This window comes from Artibeus jamaicensis, unplaced genomic scaffold, assembly GCF_021234435.1.
Source record: "Artibeus jamaicensis isolate MK-2021 breed Jamaican fruit bat unplaced genomic scaffold, CSHL_Jam_final contig_387, whole genome shotgun sequence".
Taxonomy (NCBI): Eukaryota; Metazoa; Chordata; class Mammalia; order Chiroptera; family Phyllostomidae; genus Artibeus; species Artibeus jamaicensis.
In genome coordinates, this window is record NW_026521812.1 from 15,941,031 (window position 1) to 15,965,426 (window position 24,396).

General features: G+C 39.6%; 1 protein-coding gene across 1 annotated transcript; it reads right to left on the minus strand.

Annotated features, from left to right (window-relative positions):
- Window positions 1-11,587: 11,587 nt before the first annotated feature.
- On the minus strand, window positions 11,588-23,285 carry LOC119058706 (nephrocan-like). Its single transcript, XM_037158113.2, has 3 exons — window positions 23,097-23,285; window positions 14,035-14,936; window positions 11,588-12,035 (listed from the first exon to the last, which is right to left on the minus strand). The coding sequence occupies exons 1-3, from the start codon at window positions 23,283-23,285 to the stop codon at window positions 11,588-11,590; spliced, it is 1,539 nt and encodes a 512-aa protein (XP_037014008.2).
- Between the last annotated feature and the right edge of the window lie 1,111 nt (window positions 23,286-24,396).

The window sequence follows — 24,396 nt, forward strand, 5'->3', positions numbered from 1 at the left end:
AGCCTAATGTCCAGCCAATCTGGACTACAGAATGTTCCTTCAGGCCTATATGGTCCACAGGACCCCACCCCCACTCCATTACTGACACCCTGCCACGGTACTCTGATGTATCCACCTCTCTGTCCTAAAGTTTGTCACTTCTGACAAGGTTAGAGCCATCAATCTCATCTTAGCATGGCCAACTCTCAGGTGTGCAGGCAAACGCAGGCTGTAACTTTTGTACATTTTTGAATTTGTCAATTTAAGCAAAGGGGTTCTGGCCCCGTCTCCAACGGACAGTTCCCACCACAGGCATATGCTGGCAGCGCTCCCCAATCGTTTGATTTTATTTCTCCTAGAGTAGCCAATGGTAGGTTGACAGGTATCCTTACTCGAAGGTGTTCGTCCTCCTAAAAGAATGTAGGGAGAGAAGAGGCCCACTTTTCTTCTTTAGCATCTTTCAATAAACTAGGAATGCAGGTGACAGGTAGTTGCTCCTATTACTGATTGCGTCTCTGCAACTAGAAGGAGGTAGGGTCAGTGCCTTTCGTTTTCAGCCACAATTCTGGAATAACAAGAAAACTGCACTGCATATTCTGTTATGTATTAGGTTCAATCCAAAGTTAATGAAATTCTCTCTTTTCTAAATAATTTATTTTGTAATTTAAAAAAAGACTAAAGATAGCACTTTTAAAACTGTACTGGTTCAGAGTAAAAACTTTTAACTTCTTAAACATATCTAAACTTCCCCTAATCCCACCTCTGAATTCTGCTAGGACACAAAATGCAGGCAGAATTCCACAGCCTCAGAAACAGGTTAATTACAGCAGGCATAATGTTTATAGCACCGACCCCCCGCCCAAACTCCAGTTTTTGTACCACCCCAGTTACGGTCATTTCTTAAGTTATAATCATGTAGACAAAATAGCCAAATCTTCCCAATAAAATTCTGAGCACAAGAAATTCCTAAGGAAACAATGTCAATTTCTAACATGAAAAAATAGTCTTGGAAATGATTATCATAAAGAAATACTATATCTAAAAGAAAATAAAAGGTCAGGGGGCTGGCAGAATCAAATCAAGGTAAACATCAATAGCTTTTTTTAGTCAAAGAATGAAATAAAATCTAGATCCAACTACAATTAGAATGCATACTTATTTTAAAACAAATTTGGGGCAAAGGGGTATAGGACTGGGGGAAAAATGTAAGGATGCACAGGAACTTGTCTCCAAGGATGTTACCACAAGCCCCCTCAACCCACACCACTTGTGCACAAGCCACTTTCTTATACAGAGGTAGAGTCTGTTTCTCCATTTTCTTGACTTCAAGCCAACCTGTGTCTTCACGGACCAAGACAATTCAGCAAAAGTAACATTGCATAATCTCCAAAGTTACATCATAAGAAGCCTTGCAGCTTTGGCCTTGGCTAGGTCTCTGGGAACATATTTGACAAAAACGAGCTACCTGTACTCTAGTTGTACTCTGTCCCAATGAAATGAGGAATCCCAAGCCAAGAATGTCGAATGACCATGTGAAGACACAGGACCCAGCTGCCCTTATCTATTTCAGCCATCACAAATAAGGCATGGTATATATTATGAGAAACCTTTGTCCCAGCCACAGTCCGACAGCAACCTAGTGGGAGGGAATGACACCAAGAAAGAATTGCCCAGCTCAACCAAGTCAAGGCATGGAATGTTGTTTTAAACATTGTGATTTGGAGCAGATTACAAAGCAATAGATGATGAGAGCAGTTGCCCAGACCTTCATCCTACTTCATTTCTCAAATTTTAATTTTATAAACTTACCTATTTTATTTACTATTCCCGACACTCTCGCTTAATGCTGTTGTTCAAGCTAATTTCATGGGAATGGTGCCATGGGGAAATACACACAGACATACACAAACACACACATGGGGCGGGGAGAGAAAGAGAGAGAGTGCGTGAGCGGGGAACACGGTGCTGTTTATGTTAATACAAAGTCTACCTGTTTCTGTAAAGCCCAGCGCAGGTGTCACCTCCTTTCTCTCCGTGGTTATGTGGGGTAACCCAGCTCCTCAGGATTTTCCTTTTTCTCTTCTTAAATAAAGCCTCTAACATTCCCTAGCACTTGTCTAGTAGCTAACATCAGCAGTTTTCAACCAGTGTGCAGCAGCAGTCCTGACAGGTAGCTAGCCCTTTGGCAGAAAGGGCAAGAGCACATTCCACAGTGCTGAGATAAGTGTGAGACGTGACCCGTGCCCCATGAGAACCGCACAGAGGGGAAGACTGGCCGTAGAATGCTCCTTTACATGAGTTACCAAGTAAGGGAAGCCAGGTACATGAGTCTGCCTGGTTCAGTATGTCAAGCTGAAATCACATTTATATTCGGACACCCTCCCCTCTAGCATTCCCCCTACCCTTAGTTCATGTCCGTGGGTCCTACATACAAGTTCTTTGGCTTCTCCATTTCCTATACTATTCTCAACCTCCCCCTGTTTATTTTGTACCTACCATTTATGCATCTTATTCCCTGTACCTTTTCCTCCATTCTCCTCTCTTCCCCTTCCCATTCATAACCCTCCCTGTGATCTCTGTTTGTGTGATTCTGTTCCTGTTCTAGTTATTTCCTCAGTTTGTTTTTGTTCTTTAAGTTCAGTTGTTGATAGTTGTGAGTTTGTTGTCATTTTACTATTTATAGTTTTGATCATCTTTTTCTTAGATAAGTCCCTTTAACATTTTATATAATAAGGATTTGGTAAGGATGAACTCCTTTAACTTGACCTTATCTGGGAAGCACTTTATCTGCCCTTCCATTCTAAATGATAGCTTTGCTGGATAGAGCAATCTTGGATGGAGGTCTTTGCCTTTCAGGACTTTGAATACTTCTTTCCAGTCCCTTCTTGTCTGCAAGGTTTCTTTTGAGAAACCAGTTGATAGACTTATGGGAACTCCTTTGTAGGTAACTGTCTCCTTTTGTCCTGCTGCTTTTAAGATTCTCTCTTTATCTTTCATCTTGGGGAACTTAATTATGATGTATTTTAGTGTGTTAGCTTTTTGACAGGTAGATAGTGATTTGCCAGGGAAAGGAGAAGAGGACACTTTGGGAGGAGGGGACATATAGTACCCTAATTGTGGATGCAGCAAAAGGTGCACAGAATAGTGACAAATAGGTTGGGAAGGCTGGCAGTACACTGGGCAGATCTTACGTGACTGAGGTGAGAAATCTGTACCCAAAAGCCGTTTCATAAGCCACCTTGTGCAGATTTACCACTGTGAAAGTAACAATAAAAAGAGCTACAAAATAGATTTCCTTTGTCTTTTACCTAGTTCTCACATAGAAGTCAATGCCATATTCTGGGTCACTCAAGCCTATCTTAAGTAATATTCTGGGTCACCCCAGATTGTCCTCACTCATAAAAAGGAACATAGAAGATGAAAAATTTGATGTAAGGCAAGGATATCTGTGTTAGAGCCACACTTTAGGGTACAAATGTATCTTTTTGATAACAATAGAGTTGTTCAGGTCCCATACCCTCATTGGGTCTGATCAATAGTTGTGTTGAATCTGTATTTCTTACAGGCATACCCAATGACACTCAGAGAGGGTCCACAGACCTTGTCTTAAGGACACTGCCCTACACAGCTGGGCGGTACAAACAGGTCCTATCACTGAAGACACTAATGCTCGTGCAGGCACCTCAGAACTAGGTGCACTTGCGGTGAGACCTAGGCAGGTATAGTGCCCTTCTGACTGTACCACCAAAGCCCCCAAACTCCAATTTTTGTACCATCCCAGTCCCAGTCATTTCTTGAATTATAATCATGAAAAAAAGTAGCCAAGTCTCCCTCCATACTAGATTTCTGAGCCTAAGAAATTTCTGAGTGACTTCCGCCAAGATGGAGGCATAGGTGGAGATGCCGTGCTTTCTCACACAACCAAGTTGAGAGACAATAAAACATTAGCAACAGAAAACAGAGCCAGAACACAGAAAATTGAACTTTTCAGAAGTCTGATAACAATGAATTCTTCAGCCTGACCAGTAAGAGGGGCGAAGCCAGCAGCCGGTGGAGCGGGGTTGCACAGGAAAACTCGGTCAGATGGACCCATGCGCACAGATCCCAGGCATGGGGTTGCAAAGGGCAGACCCAGTGAGCGACCCAGTGAGCGACCGGCAGACCCAGCGAGGGCGCAGGGCATCAGGTTGACTGTGGTGGCGCATTCCTGCGCAGATAGACCAGCCCAGCGAGGGAGTGGGCAGTGAGATGGGACCCAGCAGGCCCCAGCAGCAGGAGGCAGCAGAGAGGACCGCCATTTCCCCACTCTGACCCCGCCCCCACATACAGCGTCACAACCCAGCGATCCAGCCCAGGTGGCCCCGCCCCGCCCTACCCTGCCCCTAAGGCTCCTCTCATCATATTTAATGGGTGGGAACAGACCAAAAATGAAGGGGGGAAATAGAACTGTAATGGCATAATCAATAAAATATATTTAAAAAAAAAAGATCTCAAAGCCCCAGAGCCCATAACTCTAAGCAATGAAGAAATAGCCAAACTTTCAGATGCACAGTTCAAAACACTGGTGATCAGGATGCTCACAGAACTGGTTGATTTTAGCCACAAATTAGAGGAACATATGAAGGCTAAACTAATTGAAATGAAGGGAAATGCACAGGAAACCAATAGTGATGAAAAGGAAACTGGGACTCAAATCAAGGGAGTGAACCAGAAGGAAGAAAATAATGGCCAAACAGGAAAATATGAAGAAACAAGAATTCAAAAAAATGAGGAGAGACTTGGGAACCTCCAGGACATCTTTAAATGCTCCAACATCTGAATTATAGGGGTACCAGAAGGGGGAAAGGAACAGCCACCAGTGGAAAACTTGTTTGAACAAATAATAAAGGAGAATTTCCCCAATCTGGCAAAGGAAATAGACTTCCAGGAAATCCAGGAAGCTCAGAGGGTCCCTAAGAAGTTGGACCCAAGAAGGAACACACCAAGGCACATCATAATTACATTAGCCAAGATTAAAATGAAGGAGAGAATCCTAGAAGCAGCAAGAGATAAGGGGACAGTCACCTACAAAGGAGTTCCCATCAGACTGTCAGCTGATTTCTCAAGAGACCTTACAAACAAGAAGGGGCCGGAAAGAGGTATTCCAAGTCATGAAATCCAAAGACCTACAACCAAGATTACTATATCCAGCAAAGTTTTCATTTAGAATGGAAGGACAGATAAAGTGCTTCTCAGATAAGATCAAATTCAAGGAGTTCATCACAAAGCCCTTATTATATGAAATGTTAAAGGGACTTATCTAAGAAAAAGAAGATAAAAAATATGAACAGTGAAAGGACAGCAAACTCACAGTTATTAACAACCACATCTAAAACAAAAGCAAACTAAGAGGACAGCTAGATCAGGAGCGGAAACATAGAAATGAAGATCACATGGAGGGTTAGCAACAGAGGAGTGGGAGGAGGAGAAGGGGGGAGAAGGTACAGACAATAAGTAGCATAGACAGTAGGTAGAAAATAGGGGGAGGGCAAGAATAGTATGGGAAATATAGAATCTAAAGAACTTGAGACACATGATCATAAACTAAAGGGGGGGAATGGTGGGGGAGGGGTGTGCAGGGTGGAGGGGAATGAAGGGGGAATAGAACAACTGTAATGGCATAATCAATAAAATAAAAATTAAAAAAAAGAAATTTCTGAGAAAATGACTCCAATTTCTGAAGGATAAAAAAATTGCTGTCAGAAATTATTATAATCAAGTAATATTGCAGGCAGATGAAAGTAAAAGAACCAGCTGGCAGAGCAAAACTCTTCAAGAGTATCCTCAAAAGTGACTGAGTCCTCCCCTTTGTCCACCATTTACTTGTAACACTTTATCTCACTTTCCTTCCTGCAATTTTGATCTAATATACAACATATTTAATTACTTATAATATTTGTCAGAATGCCATACAATTCAAGTTTCATGATTGTAGGGAGTTTCATCTGCTTTGTTCACTGATGCCCCTTTGGGCATGGACCAGTGTTTGTATTGAATAGACATCCAGTTTCACCCAATAAATGAGTGAATGAATGAACCAGTCAATCAATCAGTCAGTCAATAAAAACTAAATAGGTAAACCAAGTCTCTTACCTCAAACAATTAAATTAGCTCTTATCCCTTAAAAAATAATTAAAACTTATTTTATAGGAGAACATGAAGTACTCGAAATCCATTCGCTGAAAATGTTCTTTAAAACTCCTTTCTGTTGTCAGCCAATACTTGGTCAGCTTGAATTCTTTATTTTTATTATCAATCTTTTTTTCAGTCATCTGTATTGTTTAAGACCCATGAGTTCAGAGGCCACAGTCTTGCCATCACATGCGCTCCTTCCCCGGATCCCTGGGATGTGCCCTGGGCCAAGGTGGGCCGGAGCACAGCAGAGGGGAAAGACACAGACTGACTCTAAAACCTGCTTAGTTTTCTCTTGCTGGAGTACAGTGTAAGACCTCTGAGATCAGGGTGGCTCTGTCTGTGTTTTTTAAGTTTTATTTTTCAGTTACTGTTTACATTCAATATTGTTTTGTATCAGTTTCAGGTGTACAGCATAGTGTTAGACAAACTGATTCCTTCCTCCCTTCCTTCCTTCCTTCCTTCCTTCCTTCCTTCCTTCCTTCCTTCCTTCCTTCCTTCCTTCCTTCCTTCCTTCCTTTCTAGAATAAGACAATGGATATTTCTGACTCACAGCAATTCAGTAACGGGAATTATCAGAACAAGGAAGTGTGAAGAATTAAACTACTTAGCTATACTTTTTTCTTCTCCTACTGGAATGTAAAGGACCTTGCTTTAAAAAAAAAAATCACCCCAGCCCTGCCCAGGTGGCTCAGTTGGTTGGAACCACATCCTATACACCAGAAAGGTTGTGGATTTGATTCCCGGGTCAGGGCACGTAATGGAGGCAAATGATCAATGTTTCTCATTTAAGTTATTGAACAGAAAATAAAACATTAGTTTCTGTCTTTCATACCAATACTCCTAAATCATTCTTTTCACCACATCTTTATCTTTCAGGAAGTGCCATTGCTCTCAGGAGTTAATTGAAACCCAAACCTGACAATTAGAGTATTCCTCAACCTTATCTCCTACTCACTCTCCCATGTCCCGCTTAAAACCTGTCTCTCCCCATGAATTTCTCAAGTTCCCCCATTTGGAATCTCTTTCCTTCCTTCTCGGAGTAGTTTCTTACTCCCAACATTTCTCATTATTGACCGTGTCACCTCCGTATGAGTCTGCTTCCTGCAAGCCTGAGGGGCCATGGAATTAAATGTAATGGTGTTGTGTTTTTAATTTCTAATTTTGCTTGTTCATTGCTGGGAAGTATTCTTATGATAAAGTCTCAGTTTTTAGTGATGTTTGCTTCTGACCTGTGAACTTAAGGGCTTTTTATTTTCTCAATTCACCCCCTTTTATAGGATGAGATTATAGAGTGGGCTGGAGTTGGGTGTTTTCCTTCCCCTAGGCCGTTTGGACTCTGATAAAACCACAGTAGTTTTGGATCCGGTAAAATAATTCCTTCTGATGGCAGGCCTTCTTGTGAAAAAGAGTACTCTGTTGTATTTCACGATGTCCCCTTTCCTTCTCCTGTTGCCAGAAGCATGAGGGGATTTTTTTGCCAATATTCACTTGAGGCAGAACTCACAAAAGTGTGTGAGCCTCGCTGTGTCTGGGACCCGCAGATTTTTAAATTCGCAGACTTGTTTACTCTGAGCCTCCAGCAATTCATGTGTTACATCACAGCTCAGGGTTTCCTTCCATAGCACTGGTTCCCATGGCGGTTTCTGCCCCCCAAGTTGTGGTCCTCTGTGTTTTGTGTCCTCTCTGCCACTCCATTGTGGGGGCAGCAGTTTGCCTTATGACCTCACTTCTCTAATGGATGCAAGAAGAGTTGTCGATCTTTTAGTTTGTCCAATGTTTTACTTGTTGTCTTGATGGACGGACAACTTCCAAGCTCCTTACAGGCTGGATGATAAAGCAGAAGTCTTCCAGCAGTTTTTCTTTGAACTCTCATTTGAGCATAGCTACATCCATTCATTCATTCATGAATGGAGCTGAGTAGTTGCAACAGACATCGCAAGGCTCACAGAGTCTAAAATGTTTGCTGTCTGGTCGTTTACATAAAAAGTTGGCCAACATTTGACTTTGACTGCAAAATCTCCTAACTAAAAGAAGCTTTATTCTGATGGTTTTATAGAGGCATAAAAGTACATATATAGACTTATATGTCTAATATTTTTGGAATTTGCAGAAAGTAAAGAAACTAAACTGTGTACTGGCTTTTTGAGGAAAAGGAAATCACTTCCTTACAGAAACTTTTAGGTCACAAGCATTTTTATATAAGAATCCAAAATCCTCGAGTGAATGATTTTGTTTGACAGCTTGGATTTTTAATAAATCTGTACATTCGTTCCCTGGTTTTGTCTTCTGATAGAAAAACTAGTTAATATGAACTTCCTCAACTTCTTGTACTGGGTTATTGATCAGATTAAGTTTACTCCCACATAATATTTAAAATGAGAAAAAGGTAAAGTTATACATTCAACAATTTAGAACTCTATAAATTCTGATGAAGTTTTCATATAAATATAATTATAATCTGTAATGTCATTTTCTTTTTTTAATTATATTTATTTATTTTCAGAAAGAAGGGAAGGGAGGGAGAAAGAGAGGTAGAGAAACATCAATGTGTGGTTGTCTCTTACACGCCCCTGCTGGGGACCTGGTTCTCAACGGAGGCATGCGCCCTGACTGGGAATTGAACTGGCCAGTCTTTGATTCACAGCCCATGCTTAGTCCACTGAGCTACACCAGCCAGGGCTGTAATGTCATTTTCAATAGAATTTCCAAGATTCTTATTTAACTTTAACAATTGGAGATAACATTAAATCAGGTTAATTAATTAATTGCTATGAGTTACATAGATAACTTCTAAGTAACATGGAATACTGAAACATAGGTAACTAAGATGTAAATCTATATATCCAGAGACAGATACATTTATATATACATATATAAATACATAATATATACACTAAAATATATCTTAGTATATATACACACACTGTATGTGCATAAGGTATGCTTTATATGTGAAAGACTATCTAAGCTTAACATTTTCTATAAGGCAACACCATCATAAACCAAGCTAAAAGGAAAAGGAAGGTCTGGGAGAAAATATTAGTAATGCAGCTGACAAAACAGCAGTAATCCCTCCTACACAAAGAAATCCTATAAATTTATGTTTAGAAAAGACAAAGAATTGAGTTTTTAAAAAAATGAGCAAAGGATATGAATAGGTTGAAAACAGAAGAGGAAGTGCAGAGGATGACAAATATATAAAAAACATGCTCAACCTCACTAGTAGTCAGGAAAGTGAAAATCAGACAACAAGAGACTGTTTTTTCACCTGTCAGACCAGCAATATTATAAAGACTGAGGGTAAATGCTGATGACCATTTCGAAACAGGTGTCTGCAAACATGACTAATGAGTTTGTTCAACATTTGGGGGAAGTGGTCTGTGGGGATCAACAGTCTGGGTACATAGTCTTCACCACACGGATCCCATCTTGGAATTGTATTACATTTTCAAGTGAATAATTATCAGGAGCTACTTTCCTTTAATACATGGACATGTGTGTGTGCGTGTGTGTGTGTGTATTCAAACAGTTTTATTTTCAGTGCATTTATGATTCTTTTTAAAAAAGCAGATGATGAAAGCAGAAGTGAGCACCATGAGACTGAAAAACATGACCAGACACTGGGCGGAAGAGTTGGGGACTTGTGTTGCGGGGAGAGAGCGGGTGAGAAGGAGTGACTATATACCACGTATTTTTCAGAAACCAGGCTAGATTGGGATAAGAATACTCTACGGACAATTGTCAGTGACTGTTTAGAAGTTGAATAATGACTATTAAACCCAGTCCTTTGCACTGCATTCCTAGAAACAGTGCTTTGTGAAAACCTATAGAGAGTATTAGAACAATATCTTGCTTTAAAGAGAAAAGGGTAGGGAAATCCATCATATCAGCTCTTCCCTGTCAGAAACAGATGCCGACTAGAATAAAGGCAGCACTAGGGCTCGGAGATAGTGCCCGTAATCTTCCTAAATCAAAATGTTAAGATGGCCCTCAACTATTACTAGTAAGGCACCAGTTCTACAAAGCTTATTGTCATAAAACTGTGCTTCAGGGCACTTTTGCCATTCCTTGAGGTTTCAGATTGATAACCTGGCAAGAATCTAATTTTTAACATTCACTAGACAATTGTATGGTGGAAAAATATTGAGTTCCCAGCTGATTTGTAAAGATGGTAGTTATTTCAGGTGTGTCTGTATTTATTTAAACAAAATTAGCTAAGAGCAAATTATCTAATTAACTAAATGATACATGATGTAACTGAGCCATGACCCCTGGCAAAATAGAGACTTTTAAAAAGAAAATTCAGTTTCTCAGGGCCAGTGGAATCTATTCAGCCTGTATGAAGACAAGAGTTAGACATCAACAGACTCCCCTCCAGCCCTCCCTCCCTTTCCCTCCCCCAGCACCATTTTATACTGAGGAAACCAGAATTTTTGGCTACAGCCTTGAAACCAGAGCATTACTTCATGAAAAGACAAAGGACTCCCTCAGAGTAAGGGGATTTTTCTGAGCATCATCATCGAAGATGTCTTCCCCAACTGAAACCAGGACATCCATGAACCTCTTCCCTCTGGAGTGAGGGAGGAGCAGAGGCAACCACGCAGAGATTTGGGCAGACTCGTGAACCCTTTGCAAAGAATTAGCAGAATGTTGACTTCTTGCTTCTTAAGTCAGTCACTGTTAGTTTTTATTGCTTGCAACCAAAAGCCTGTAGCATAGGCCTACATACCTGTATGTATATACCAGCCTCATATACAAAATCATCACTTTTAATTTGATAAAATGAACTACTCCATTGGCAGGAAGTTAGCCAAATGGTGATTTTATTTGATGTTGTTACTTGTCTAGGTTTCAGTATAAAACACAAAGAAGTTACTTTTAACATGGAAGGAATCTTATTATCTTCCTTCCATTGTTCCCTTTTACTTTCCTCCCCCCACTTTAAATTATCTTAATCCTCATTTCATTCTAATAAAAAAAAAAGACTTACAAAAAGAATTTCATATATCTAAATATGTAGTATATTTCTACTTACAACATTGAGCATTAAACTGTTTCTGGAGCATGGAGAATATTTAGGGCAGCGAAACCACTCTGCATGATTCCATAATGATGGATACCTGTCATTAGGTACTTGTCAAAACTCACAGAATGGAAACAGGAAGCCTGAGCCCTAATGTAAACTGTGGACTTCGGTGGTCACGCTGTGCCCCTGCAGGCGTATTGACTGTAATGAATGGGCCTCTCTGGCCGGGGCTGTTGCGGGGGGGGGGGGGGGGGGGGGGGCGCTGCGCCTGCGTGGGAACAGGGCCTGTGCGGGCGATCGCCCCACCTTCCTCTCAGTTTCGCTGTGAACCTAAAAATGCTCTAAAAATGAAGCCTATTTAAAAACAAGAAACAAAACCTTTTTCTAAACTGTAAACTAAGCCTACACTTAATCGATTTCATAATCGTAATCGTCATCCTCTGGGTTGATTCTGATGCTGGAGTGCTCTTCAGGTTTTGACTTGTTTTTGGCCTCTTTGCTCCTCTCGGTCAGGTGTAGGTGTTGCTCACATTGCCTCGTGATCTTCTTGGAAGACATCCAGCTCTCCCCCTGTCTTTCGGCTGGTGCTGCGCACTGTCCTCCCCTCACATCTGTCCCCTTGGCCTTCAGGACCTCCCTCACTCTTAGGAGACTGCAGGTGCAGTTCCACGGATTTCCGTCTAGATACAGGTGCCGGAGGCGAGGCAGCCCCTCCAAAGCTTTGAAGTTCAAGGCGGAGATCTTGTTGTTCCTAAGGTTTAGAACCTGAAGCTGCTTTAGATCCTTGAGCTCCCTCTCAGCAATATCCTGGATGGCGTTGCCTTTTAGGTCCAGCCTGGCTAATGTCCTGGGGAGCCTGCAAAAGCACGGGAACAGGATGGAGGGAAGGTCAGGGCCACTTTCCAAATCGGCAAAGGAACTCAGATTCAGCAACACCCACCTTTTCTATAGTGTGGCCCCTTCTGAAGCTAGAAAAAAATTTATTTTTAAAAAGTAATTTTAAGTGCAAACCTTAGTCTTTTCTATAGGTCTTTAACCCTTCCTCTTGTCTTATTTTATAACTCTCTAGTGTTTTTCTGGTTCCTGGTCATAAAACCCTTCAATATTGTTCTTATTGAATGGAATCACATAAATAAACTGATAAGAAAAAATACTAAGTTCCCACTATTTTAGTTGAAAAGGGACATGAATCAATACTTTGTAGAAGTAAAACAATTTCTTCCTTCACAGGATTGTTGTAAGAAACAATAAATATACATAAATTCATTGTTGATCTTAGCCAGCAGTTATTAAATGTCAGGTATGCTTTTTCTATCCATTAGCTTATTGAGGCGAATGGCATAGATACTTTAATATATCTGTACCTAAAACCATAAACCATTATTCTTGTGAAATACAGAAGGAAGATGGTAGACAGAAGAAGGGGTGTGTGGAAATAGTTTGTGATAGAAGTAGGTTGCATGCGTTTACAGTTATTTATAGAAAACTGAATTTTAAAGTGTAACTGTGTATAAGTAAGAAGTATGCAAATAAAAAAGAGTGTGTTGTTTAAAGCTTATAAATAAAAAAATTTAAATTTAAATATAAGGAAGAGATCTTATTGTGGTTTTAATTCTTCTTGGGAGGAGAACCACAGAGAAACTTTTCTTGAGTCATTCCCGCTTTTCAATTCAAGGAAAAGGCAAGGAATGAGGGCGGGGTGTTGACGGAGAATTTAAAGATCACTCTCTGCAAGAGCTTGCTCTCACAGCTGGCCGCATTTGGTGACAGAGCAGACAGTTATGTTGCTTAATTTAAGCCTCAGGAAAAGTACATTTCCATCTCAGGTTACTTGCCCCATTGTCCTTGCCCACGAGTTCTCAACCCTGGCTGCACATTAAGTTCATCTGCTGAACTGTTCAAAAACGCCGATGTCTGGGCCCCAACCCTGAGTGTCTGATTTAATTGGCTTGAAGTGAGGTCTGAACATCAATATATATTTTAAAGTATGGATGGATTTCAGTTGGAAAATCACTTTTTGAGGCTTTGTTTTGGGTATGATTACCATAATGTATAATAAGAAAATTAACTTTTTAACTATAAAAAGTTAACATTTGCACATAACAAAGATAATTTTTCCTTTTGTCATTAGTAAGGAAAATTATTCTAACTAACAATGAAAATGAGTAAGTAGAGTGTCATAGGATCCTATAGACACCAGAAGCTGGTGTATTATGAGAAATTTGATAATAATAAAAGCAGGGCAAAAAGCTTTTTTTCTATAAATTGCTAAAAAGAAAAAGAATCCACCGGTCGGCACATATCATAAACATCATAATATCATTTCATAGGAAATAATAGCACTGCATCCTTCTATGGTTTTTTGGTTATCTACTTTAAAATGTAGAACATGGAATAAAACAAATAAATAGGGTCATTAATGTAAACATGTACATTAATTATAAATTATAACTGGTTTGGGGAAACATGTGCGGTGGGCTGGGTACACAGGGAGAAATATTTGGAAACCTAAACTAAGTGTCAGAGTATGAAGGTGTGTGTATGTGAGGGGCAGAGAGAAAGAGAGAGAGAGAGAGAGGAGACTGAGGACACAGCCAGAACTAGAATGTAAGGAAAATACAAACAAGCTCCAACACGCACAGACAGACACACAGGTGAAATAAGTTAGTGTGGTATTCAACTTGCAGCTGGGAGTTTCCAAACCCTTGTTTAAAACTTCTCCCCCTAAACCCTTGGGTAGCCTTGGTTGGATCAGTTGTTTGCTTTAACTAGAGTTCTTGCCCGTATGTGGTGCTAATTGCCCCAGTCTTTCCAGAACTTTTATGATAGAATCATAAATGGTAATGCTCCCTTACCTTAGAGGTATGGACAGCAGCAGGTTCTGCTCCAGCGCCAGGTTGGAGAGCTGGGAGCACCTCTGCAGGGCTCCAGCTTCAAAAGAGCTGACAAAGTTGTTGTCCAGAAACAAATGCTTCAAGTCTTGGAGGTCCTGGAAGTCTCGCACTGTAACTCTCTGAATCAGATTATTGCTAATATCAAGCTTTTGTAGCCTTGCTGGTAGTCTGAGGGGCAACATTTGAAGCTGGTTTTGGGACAATTCAAGAGTGGTTAAGTTGGCAAGGAGCTGTGCCCCTTCGATGGAAGAGAGTGAGTTTTCTGACAGGTAAAGATGCGATAGGTTCTCCAAGTGTTTCATATCTCGAAACCTTACCACTTTGAGCTGGTTTCTCTCCATCTTTAAAGAGAGCAAGGATCTGGGCAGATTAATGGGAATTTTAGTGAGAAAGTTACCACTGAAACTGAGAAACTGCAAAGACTGAAGAGAAGTGAAGAAGCTAGGTGGTATAAGATGTAGTTTATTGTTCTCCAAACTCATATGTTTCAGATGGGGCAGTGCCAGTGGTCCAGCTACAGACTCGATATGATTGCCATCCAACATCAAACTCTGCAGACTGCCAAGGGAGGAGAGCATGTTGGGAGAGAGAGAAGAGATCAGATTGTTTTTAAGTTCAAGGGTTTTTAATTTCTCCAGCCCTTCAAAATCAGATCTGTGTAGGACATAGATTGAATTATCATTTAGTTTTAACACTTCGAGACTGGCTGGGAGAGCCCTCGGGACTCGCCTGAGCTTATTCTTCCAGAGTTCCAAGGTCTTCAAGGTCCTCAGAGTTTTGAAAGTATCATTTTCTACCGATTCTGTTCCACTGGCCAGAAGAATAAAGTCTTCTAGAGCCAACTTCTTGGTGAAGTTAGATAGCTACAAAAACAAACAAACAAACAAACAAAAAATAGCAGGAGCAGGGATGGGGGGACAAAAACAGTAAACTAAGATTATTGTAAGGAATAAAATATGTACTGGCATTCAATTCTGATACTTCAAATTCCTTTCAGGACCAATTTTAAATTATCTCTTGGAAAAGGATGGAAACTCAGGTCCTGACTATTTTTGTTTATGGTTGCTAATACTGCAAGATATCAAAAGTATTTTAGGCACTCTCACACACTGTTGTTAGACGCGCAGGACTGGCTAACTTTTGCTGTATGTTCTCTGACCCAGCAAGTTTACTTCAAGGCAGTAGTCCTTGCACATTGCATTATGATTTATGGAAGTCAATGTTCTTGGTTGCATCATTTTATAATAGCCAAAAAAAAAAACAACACCCAATCTTTCACCAAACTATTAACTCTAGGGTGTAAGATTACACAGGATTTTCACTACCTTTTTACATCTTGCATTGTTTGGATTTTTTAAATTATAATTACCTTTGATTTTTTTAAAGCATTAAAAGTAAGAGTTTTAAATATCCTAAATACTATCATCAAGGGGATGGGCCTATCAGAGAAATGTTTTCAACTGTATGATATTTTGGAAACCAGCTTCCTGCTCTCTGCTCCCCTTCCCCCAGTTTGCACTCCACTGACAAATACGATCCATGAAGAAACAAACAGGACACGTGTGTCTCCATCCCTGTAGAGCAAGAAATACACTCATGTGTATATCCCATACCTAATGCTACTCCTGTTCTATTTTAGGAAGTACAAAATCTGATATACTTTGTCCACGATTTGCAAATTCAAGTACTTCCATCTCTCTGCATGTCCCCCAACTTCCTAGCATGACATGTATGTTTTCTGTGGGATTATGGAATCCTTGGTATTTGGTTCTTGGAATAAGGTCAGGTTTAGGTAGAAAGAAGAATCATTCCAGGTTTTCTTCAGCTTGATGAATTCACAAAATGTTCAACCTGCTTTAGAATTCAATCAAGATGGAACTTTCAATGCAATTTTTATGTGTCTTACTTACCTACAGTGTCTAAATGTTTGACTTCATTATGTAGTTGAGTCTTTTTATAATACCAATGCACAATTAATATCTTCAGAGTGTTTTCATTTTGTATCCCAGATTTATTATAGGTACTTAAATTCTGGGAGGACATGTGATATGAATTATGTTCAAGCATCTCTTCATATGATATTCTATTAGAAGAATCTCATGTTAAAATTTCCGCGAACAGATGTTTTTAATCTTAATAGTTTTGGCAGCTGCCTTTGGTTATATATTGCTGCTAACATTTGATATTTTTTTACAGTTTAACTGGTTTTATTAAGTAGTCTTAATCCCAAGAGTAATAGCGAATTTGTTCTTATATTTGTTGAATATCTGCAAGTCGGGAGTGCTTTTTTTATGTTACTATTAATTCTCCTAATAACCCTGCAAGTTTGCTATTATCAGCAATGGCTTTTATATGAGAAAACTAAATGGTTAGTGAGTAAAAGAGCTGAGAATTTCAATGACCTCTAGGGGGCCCCATAGAGCTTTCTCCCCCAGCTCCCCATTTTCTATGCATTTTCTGTTGCATTTGGTCTACACCTGTTTTCAGGAAAGACTCGAGATCTGAACACAAACCATAGAGTCTTAGAGAAGCAGAGATCATAGAGGTTATCTTGTCCAAATCTTTGGTTTAAAAGATGAAGAATTCAGATAAAGTCCCAGAAGTGGAATAACTGGATCATAAGGCAATTTCATTTTTAATTTTTTGAGGTATCTCTTTACTGCTTTCCACAGGGACTGTACCAGAGACCCCAAATACTAATTCAAAAGAATATAAGCACTCCTATGTTCATTAGGGTTATTTACAATCGCCAATATATGGAAGCAGCCCAAGTGTTCTGCAGCAGATGAGTCGATAAATAACTGTGGGACATTTACACGATGAAAAACTACTTGGCCATGAAAAAGGAAGAAAATGTTACCCTTTGCGACAGTATGGATGGGCCCGGAGAACACTATGAAATGAATGAAATAAGCCAGTCAGAGAGAGAGAAATACCATACGATTTCACCCATATGTAGAATCTAATGAACAAACTGGACTAACAAGCAGAACTGAGACAGGCCCATAGATTGAGAGCAGGATGACAGCTGTGGGCTGGGGTGGGGGTCTGTTAGGGAGAAGAGGGTGTGAGCAAAAAAGAAGAAGGACTCGTGTGTGGACAACACCGTGGTGCTGGCAGGTATGGGAGAGGACTATAAGGGGGATAAATGGCAATGGGGAAATGCAATAAAAATAAATTTAAAAAGAAATAAAGTTTATTTTCTGAGAGAGAGAAAAAAATAATTTCAGGCCAAAAAAATTTTAGTGACCTTCCCCAAACTCAGTATTCTTTAATCTACTTTCCATTCTGAAGGATGCTTTTTGAAGCTTTTCTTTCATATAAAGTCAGAGATGACTCAAGACACAGATCTTCACTTCTTGGACTGCTGATCTCCCAAAAGAAGAACTCGAGGTTACTGATACCTCCACTCCTGTTGGAGCAATCACACACCCTGAAAGACTGCCTGCCGAAAGAGCAGCGAGTCTCAGTGATGGTGTGGCTCTGAACCGGCAGTTTACTGGGGAGCAGACGAGGTATGGTGTCAGAGCTTCAGGTTGTCAGTTTGTCTTGATTTCTCTTTGTAAGCACATGGCCAGGACTAACCAGTAAACACAGTCCATGTTCTGAACTGAATCCAAAGGATGATTGCTTTTTTTTAGTAAGCATAAAGAACATTTTTCTTTTTGTCAGAGTCAATGCAGACTACTTTCAACTGTGAATTAAATGGCTACCATTATTTAAGTATGTACTCTGTTTATCTTTACAAAGACCTTTGTGTAAGCACAATCATTCTTTTCTCAGAGGGGGAAAGGAAAGCTCAAGGAGGTGAAATAACCTGTTCAGGTGTGTCTAGCTAGCAAGTGGAAAATTTGGGCTTTCAAATATACCCCCAAGCAAATATATTTTTAACTTTATCGCTATAACATGCATTTAGCTCAAGAATATACAGTTCTGGTGGCACAACCAGTGAGGATTTTCACCTTTTCAGTTGGGTTTGCAGAGCTGACAAGAGGGAAAAAATAACCCTGCCAGACCTGTTTTCCCGGCCTAAGCAGGATTGTGTTCAAGAAATATGGAAAGAGGTGCTTTTGCCCCAGCGCTACCCTTGGTGTTGTGGGTAGTTTTCCAATGTTGCTTAGAAAGCAAGGCCTGTATGGCTTGGTGTTAACATTCAGGCACGGGAATCTTTGCTAAGTATAATTCCTGCCATCCCAGGTTTACAGTTTAGTCAGCTTGACACCCATTAAGAGAAAAGTTACAATAAAGTATGCAAAGTTTTAAAAAATGAGCAAGGCAAGTAACACGAAGGAGAACAGAGGGGCACCTCCTGCTGGCTTCCCTGTAAAAGGCTTTGTCTCTGGTTTAAATTCCGGGCTGGCTTTGTTCCAAGTATTAGAGGGACACATGCCTTTCTTGGGCTTCTTATAGGTCTGATGTACACAGAGAACTGACATACCTCCACGGTGTCTGCCTCAGACATGTATGAAGCAAGCCAGCATGAAATTTGTGAAACAATGCTGGAATCTGTTTTTTGATCATCAAAGCAACACTTGTTCTCTGTAGACTATTTAAAAATTCTAGAAAGTATGGGAAGAGCATAGTGGTTTTCTGTAATTCTCTCACTCAGTAATAACCCTGCTTATGTATTTATTACCCAGGAGAAATTTTAAGTATTATCTTCCACAAAAGATATAAAGTGCAATCGTTTTAATTGACCACCATCAAAAAGACATTCTTATCTGTCCTCTAAATGTAAAAGCTAAAAATATAAATCTCTTAGAAGAAAATATGTGCATAAATTTTTATGACCCTGAGTTTGGTAAGAGCTATTGCAGATATGACACCAAAAGTAAAAGTGAATAAGAAAAAAATAAATAAACAAAACTTAATTAAAGTTGGAATCTTTTGTGCTTCAAAGGACATTATCAAGAAAATGAAACAACAACCCACAGAATGGGTGAAATTTTTCACAAATAATATATTTGATAGAAGATTTGTATTTAGCATATATAAAGAACTCTTACAACTCAATAGTAAAAAAACAAAGAACCCAATTAAAATAAGCAAAAGATTCATACAGGTACTTCTCAAAACAATATTTATAAATGGCCAATAAGCACATTAAAAGATGCTCAACATCATCAGTCATTAATCATAGGAAGGTCGAAACATGATGAGATACCACCTGACACTCACTAGGGGGGGGCTATGATCTAAAAACAAAAAAGAAAGGTAAAGAAAGGCAACAAACATCAGCAAAGATGGGGAGGAATTGGAACTGTTCTTCATTGCTGTGGGAATGCAAAATGATGCAGTTTCTTAAAATGTTAAACATTGACTTACCAAATGATATTACCCAAAAATTTCATTCCTAGGTATATACCCAAGAGAAATGAAAACATACGTCCACACACAAACACGGACATGCATGTTCATAGCAGCATTATATATAATAGCTGAAAATAGGAAAGAACCCAAATGTCCATCAACTGATAAATAGATAAACAAAATGTGGTATACACAATATCGGTTATACATAAAGAAATATTATTCAGCCTTTAAAGGAAGGAGATTCTGACATGTGCAACAACACAGATAAACCTTGAGGCCATTATATTAAGCAGAGGTTGGCGGCTGGACAAGTCTCAAGCCTGGAGGAAAGGTATGATGGAAATTCAGCTATGGGAGCCATGGCCACTCACACAAAAGTGAAGTCACTTAAGAAGGGTGTGCATAGTAAGAAAAGGGATGGCTGAGGATTGACACTCCCTGGAAAAGCCAAAAACTAAGGGCAGTGGAGGAAAAGAAACCTATAAAAATGGCAGAAAAGAAATACCAGGGAGAAATAATGGTGACTTAAAAGTGTAGAGTCATGGAAGGCAAGAAAGTGAGAATTTCGAGAAATGGGAGTGAGCCAATCAATGTCTGAGAGAGAACAGTTTTAGTAATGTGGAGCGGGCAGAAGCCAAACAGAGGTGAACTGAAGGATGAGTAGAAGATGAAGAAGTGGGGACATAAGTACAGACTGCCCTTTCACAGAGTTTTGTGAATAAAGATAGCTGCAAGAGGAGACATGAAATGAAAAGATTTTAATTTTTATTCTTATCGTAATGGAAGGAGCATATTTATAGGCGAGGACAGGGAGGCAGTAAAGAAAGAGCAGCTGAAGATATGGGAGTGGGAAGAGTGATGAAGCCAGCTTAGGGACAGGTGGGAAAGATGGACTTGAAGGCAGGAGAGGGAGGTGGCTTTGACGGAGAGGGACATCTCCTCTCCAGAGGAAAGAGCTTGCAGAATTGGATGGTAACAAGTTAGTGTACAGACAGCAGGAAATGAGGGAGATCAAGACAACTGGCGTTCATATTGTCATTATTTGTCAATAAAATGGGAGGTCAGCAATTTGGTGAGAATGAGGAGGGCACGGATTGAGAATCCAAAACTATGCTGAAGTCTTGGAAGATGTTGAGGGAATATAGTGAGAGAAAGTGACAAAGAATTGAGAGAATAGATGGATGACACTGAAGACCCAGATGAAGTTAGAGACCTTGAATACACACACATGCACACACACACAAATATGTGCAGAGAGGTTGTGTGGTCCCCTCCAGCAGTACCCAGAGGTTCAGGCACAGGAGAAACAAAGGAAAATGGCCATCCAATTTAAGACTGAGGCTTTGCTGGATTGGTGCTGAAATAATTCATTGTGGGATACAAAAAGGAAAGGTATTTTTTAAAATAAGAAATACAGTAAATCGATTATCTGAGAGAACATGGGTAGATCTAGTGTTAGGATACTCCATGAGGTGGAAAGATAATTGCAGAGTATGACAGTTTAATGTAGAGAAGATAAGGTCCAGAGAGTGGGTGTGGAAATTCAAGATTATTGTGTAAAGTTTCAGGTGTAAACAGGATTGTGATATAAATAGATGGTTATGGTCATGTAGAAATGCAGACAGATCTTTTTTATGAGTTCAAGGAAGGGTGAAAGTAGGATATTGGACACTGAAGGCACCCAAGGAGTGCAGGGTTGAGGATGGTGAGGAAGACTAGAACCAGGAGGAAGGGGCCAGGAGCACAGTATAGGACACACAGAAGAATCAAGAGCTTTACAGCCTGCTGCTATAAAGAAGCAGGGATTGTTACAAATAAGCAGATAAATAAAATCCTTCTTTTCTTGAGGGCAGGAACTTGACTTTTTCATCTTTTGTTCCCAGTCTCAAACAGGATTGAATTATATAAACAAGTAATAGAAATATTTTAAATTGTGATATACACATACATATATGTGTATATGTGTTTGCATATACATGCATATAAATGTGTGATATATGTGCATGCATTTATATGTGTATATATAATTTCTATTGCAATTAATCTGAAGATCCATTTTAAGGTATTTTTTTCTTTGAATATAGGCATCCTGTTGTGTAATTCAAACCAAATAAACTGAATATACATTGTATTCACCAAATACAAGTGAAATATGGTCATTTAAAACTTAAGTGTTTTCAACAGAATAAGGAGAAATATTATTGCTCAGAACCTTTTATTTCCTTCACAAAACAATTCTGTGTTTCATCAAAATTTCTCCTGGGAGCTGCCCTTCCAAGAGACAGTTAATTGGGTTAAAGTCAGTGAAGTGGCAATATTGCTGTTCAGTGAACTGAAACCAATGACAAATGGATTGATTCAAAAATTGAATCTGAGGAAAAGTATATTTTCATCTTATTGGCTTCAAAGCAGCAGTGGAGGATCATTACCAGGCCTTGTTGACCCTTTAGCTCTCTGCATCTCAAGTCCTCAGAACAAATATTTAAGCATCTTGCCCTTTAACCAGGTGTCTTGCTTGGATGCTGAGAGCCGATCAGGTCAAACCCACTCTCTGGCATTAGGCACTACTGGATTAGAAGAGGAAAGTAAACAGATGACAACTGGGTCGTTGTGTTCAGTAAGGCTTGACATAAATACCACACAGGTTTTAAATCCTCTGTGTTTATGTTCGCCAAATTAATATTTTGTAAGAAACGAAAGGAGGGGGTTCTATTTGGAGAGAAAATATGTTCACCTGCTGACTCTGCTCCTGGTTCACAGAGAGGCCTTTCCTTATTTTAGGATTTGGATTGATGGGGGAGAAGCAGTGAGCAGTAAAGGAAAAATCAGAAGGCCATAAAATTTTCCATCTAGACAGGACCTGGGATCACCTATCTAATCAAGCATGCTCACTTCAGTAAGGTAAAAGGTGAGGGCCAGAGATTTTTAACTGCTTGGTGAGATACTTATCTCTCTAAGGAAGGAGCCAATTTAGGGAGAAAATCTTAATCTCTTGATCTCTTTCAAACACTAAAGGCCAAAAACAAAAATGACTTTGAGAAATCTATGGCGCTTTTTTCATTGCCCTCTGAATAGGTAAGCATCAAAGTAGAAGTCATAATTAAAATTGCATAGAATGAGAATTGCAGCACCACGGCAAAACAAAAATGGGTACAGGTTTTCTCAAAGACGCTAATGATTGATTGGATGTCAGGTTCCTACGAATAATTCTCATATGCTGGATTCATCCTGAGAGTCTTATGATGCTCTCAGTATCATCTGCCTTCTATAGCATAAACAAAAGTACATTCCCCTCCAAAAGGACTTATTCTTCATCCTGGACATATAAAATGGCCATATGCTCCCAAACTCTTTTTGTTAAGAAAGAGCCATTTTTTCACTTTTACTTGACATGATTAGAAAAAAAATTTAATAAAATATCATTAATTATAAATTCTGGGTTTAAAAAAGTTTTTTTGGTTGCTGCTCAAGAAATATCCAGAGGAATATACCCATCTCAGTAGTGCAGAGCAAGCTAGTAACTAATGCAACTACCCAAATTTAATATGCTTTTATTTTCTTGTTTGTTTGTTTTTAGGTTTTAACCTTTAAGTTTTGCATTTTAACTCTGAAGTTCTGATTATTTAAATGAAGTGAACAATCCCACACTCACCCTTGACCCGGCCATACAAAATAAACTGCGCCAACCTGAGCGTAAAAAGAGCAGTTACCTGAAGATGTTGAATTTTGCTGTGGCTGATGTACAGCTTCTTGGTGGTGGAGGGGAGGCCCGAGGGCACCTCCATGAGCCTGTAGCATTGCACCGATGGCACAGAGTCACAGCTGCACCTTGCAGGACAGTTGAGATCGAAGCCATCGCTAAAAGAGAGCAAAGCAAGGAATGCATAAAGTAGGTGCATCTTCCAAAACAGGGCCTCTCGGGAAGCAGGCAAGTGTTTAGGTGATGTCTCACTCTTTATACCATGAAATCTGATGATAGAATCTCATGAATGTGTACTCTGTCAATGTAAGAAGACAGGAAAGAAAAATTTTCAATTTGCCTGGGTTAAAATGTTAGCCACCATTACAAAGAGAAAGGGGCTTAAACATTGATAAGCTGCCTTAATATTTGTAGGTGAGCAAAACTTTATGTTATTTATGGCTTGGAAGGCTAATCTGCAAACACCTCTATTATCTGTAGTTTCCTTGTTTTGTTAAATGTGACATGAGGGAATTAGTGGGAAAAGACAAAGAGCTGTTTTATAGGGGGTTATAAAACCTTTGGATTTTCTGTGACCCTATATTAAAACCATTTTTGCAGGACTGAAACAGGCAGGTGTTTGCTTCTCACATTAACTAGTATGGGAACATTGGCAGGTTTCAGTTTAATATTGTTTCAGTAACATTTTATTGCTAGGTGAAACAATGGGGTACAATGGAGAGATATTTAGAGCTACAGATAACATGTTCAATGTAGCCATCTCTTGATCCACTTGGTTTCCAAATATTGTATTTGGAAAATATTTTGTTAATCAAAAGCATTGTTGACTCAAATGAAAATTAAACATCAAAATGGGCCCAATATCTTCATCTATTTTTAATAATAAAAGAAAGTGCCTCTCATTTCTTCAGAGGGACTAGTTGGTTGTGAAACCGCACTGGAGAGGGAGAACTTCCCTTGTCCTGGGCACTCCCGTGTGGTGGCTTTCGGGCTTGCCTCGGTCACCCTGGCTACAGGGTTTAAAAGAGTTTTAAGCAAAAGATAACATAGAGAAGCTCTATCCTCCCAAGTAGAACACCTGAGATCCCCCATGCTGGTCGACCTCAGGAGCTTGCTCTAAAGGAATCCTTTCCAATATGTAAAAGTTCCTCTGACCCCCTCTTCAACCCTTAACTCTCTTTGCTATGAAACTTTCATCAAAAGTTTCTTTGATCTAATAATCAATTTATTCTATTTCCAGAGTAGGGATTTCTGTTTTTCCCAAAAGACTTTTCTGCTTTTCTTTTCTGATTGCTTCCCCTCTGGTTTCT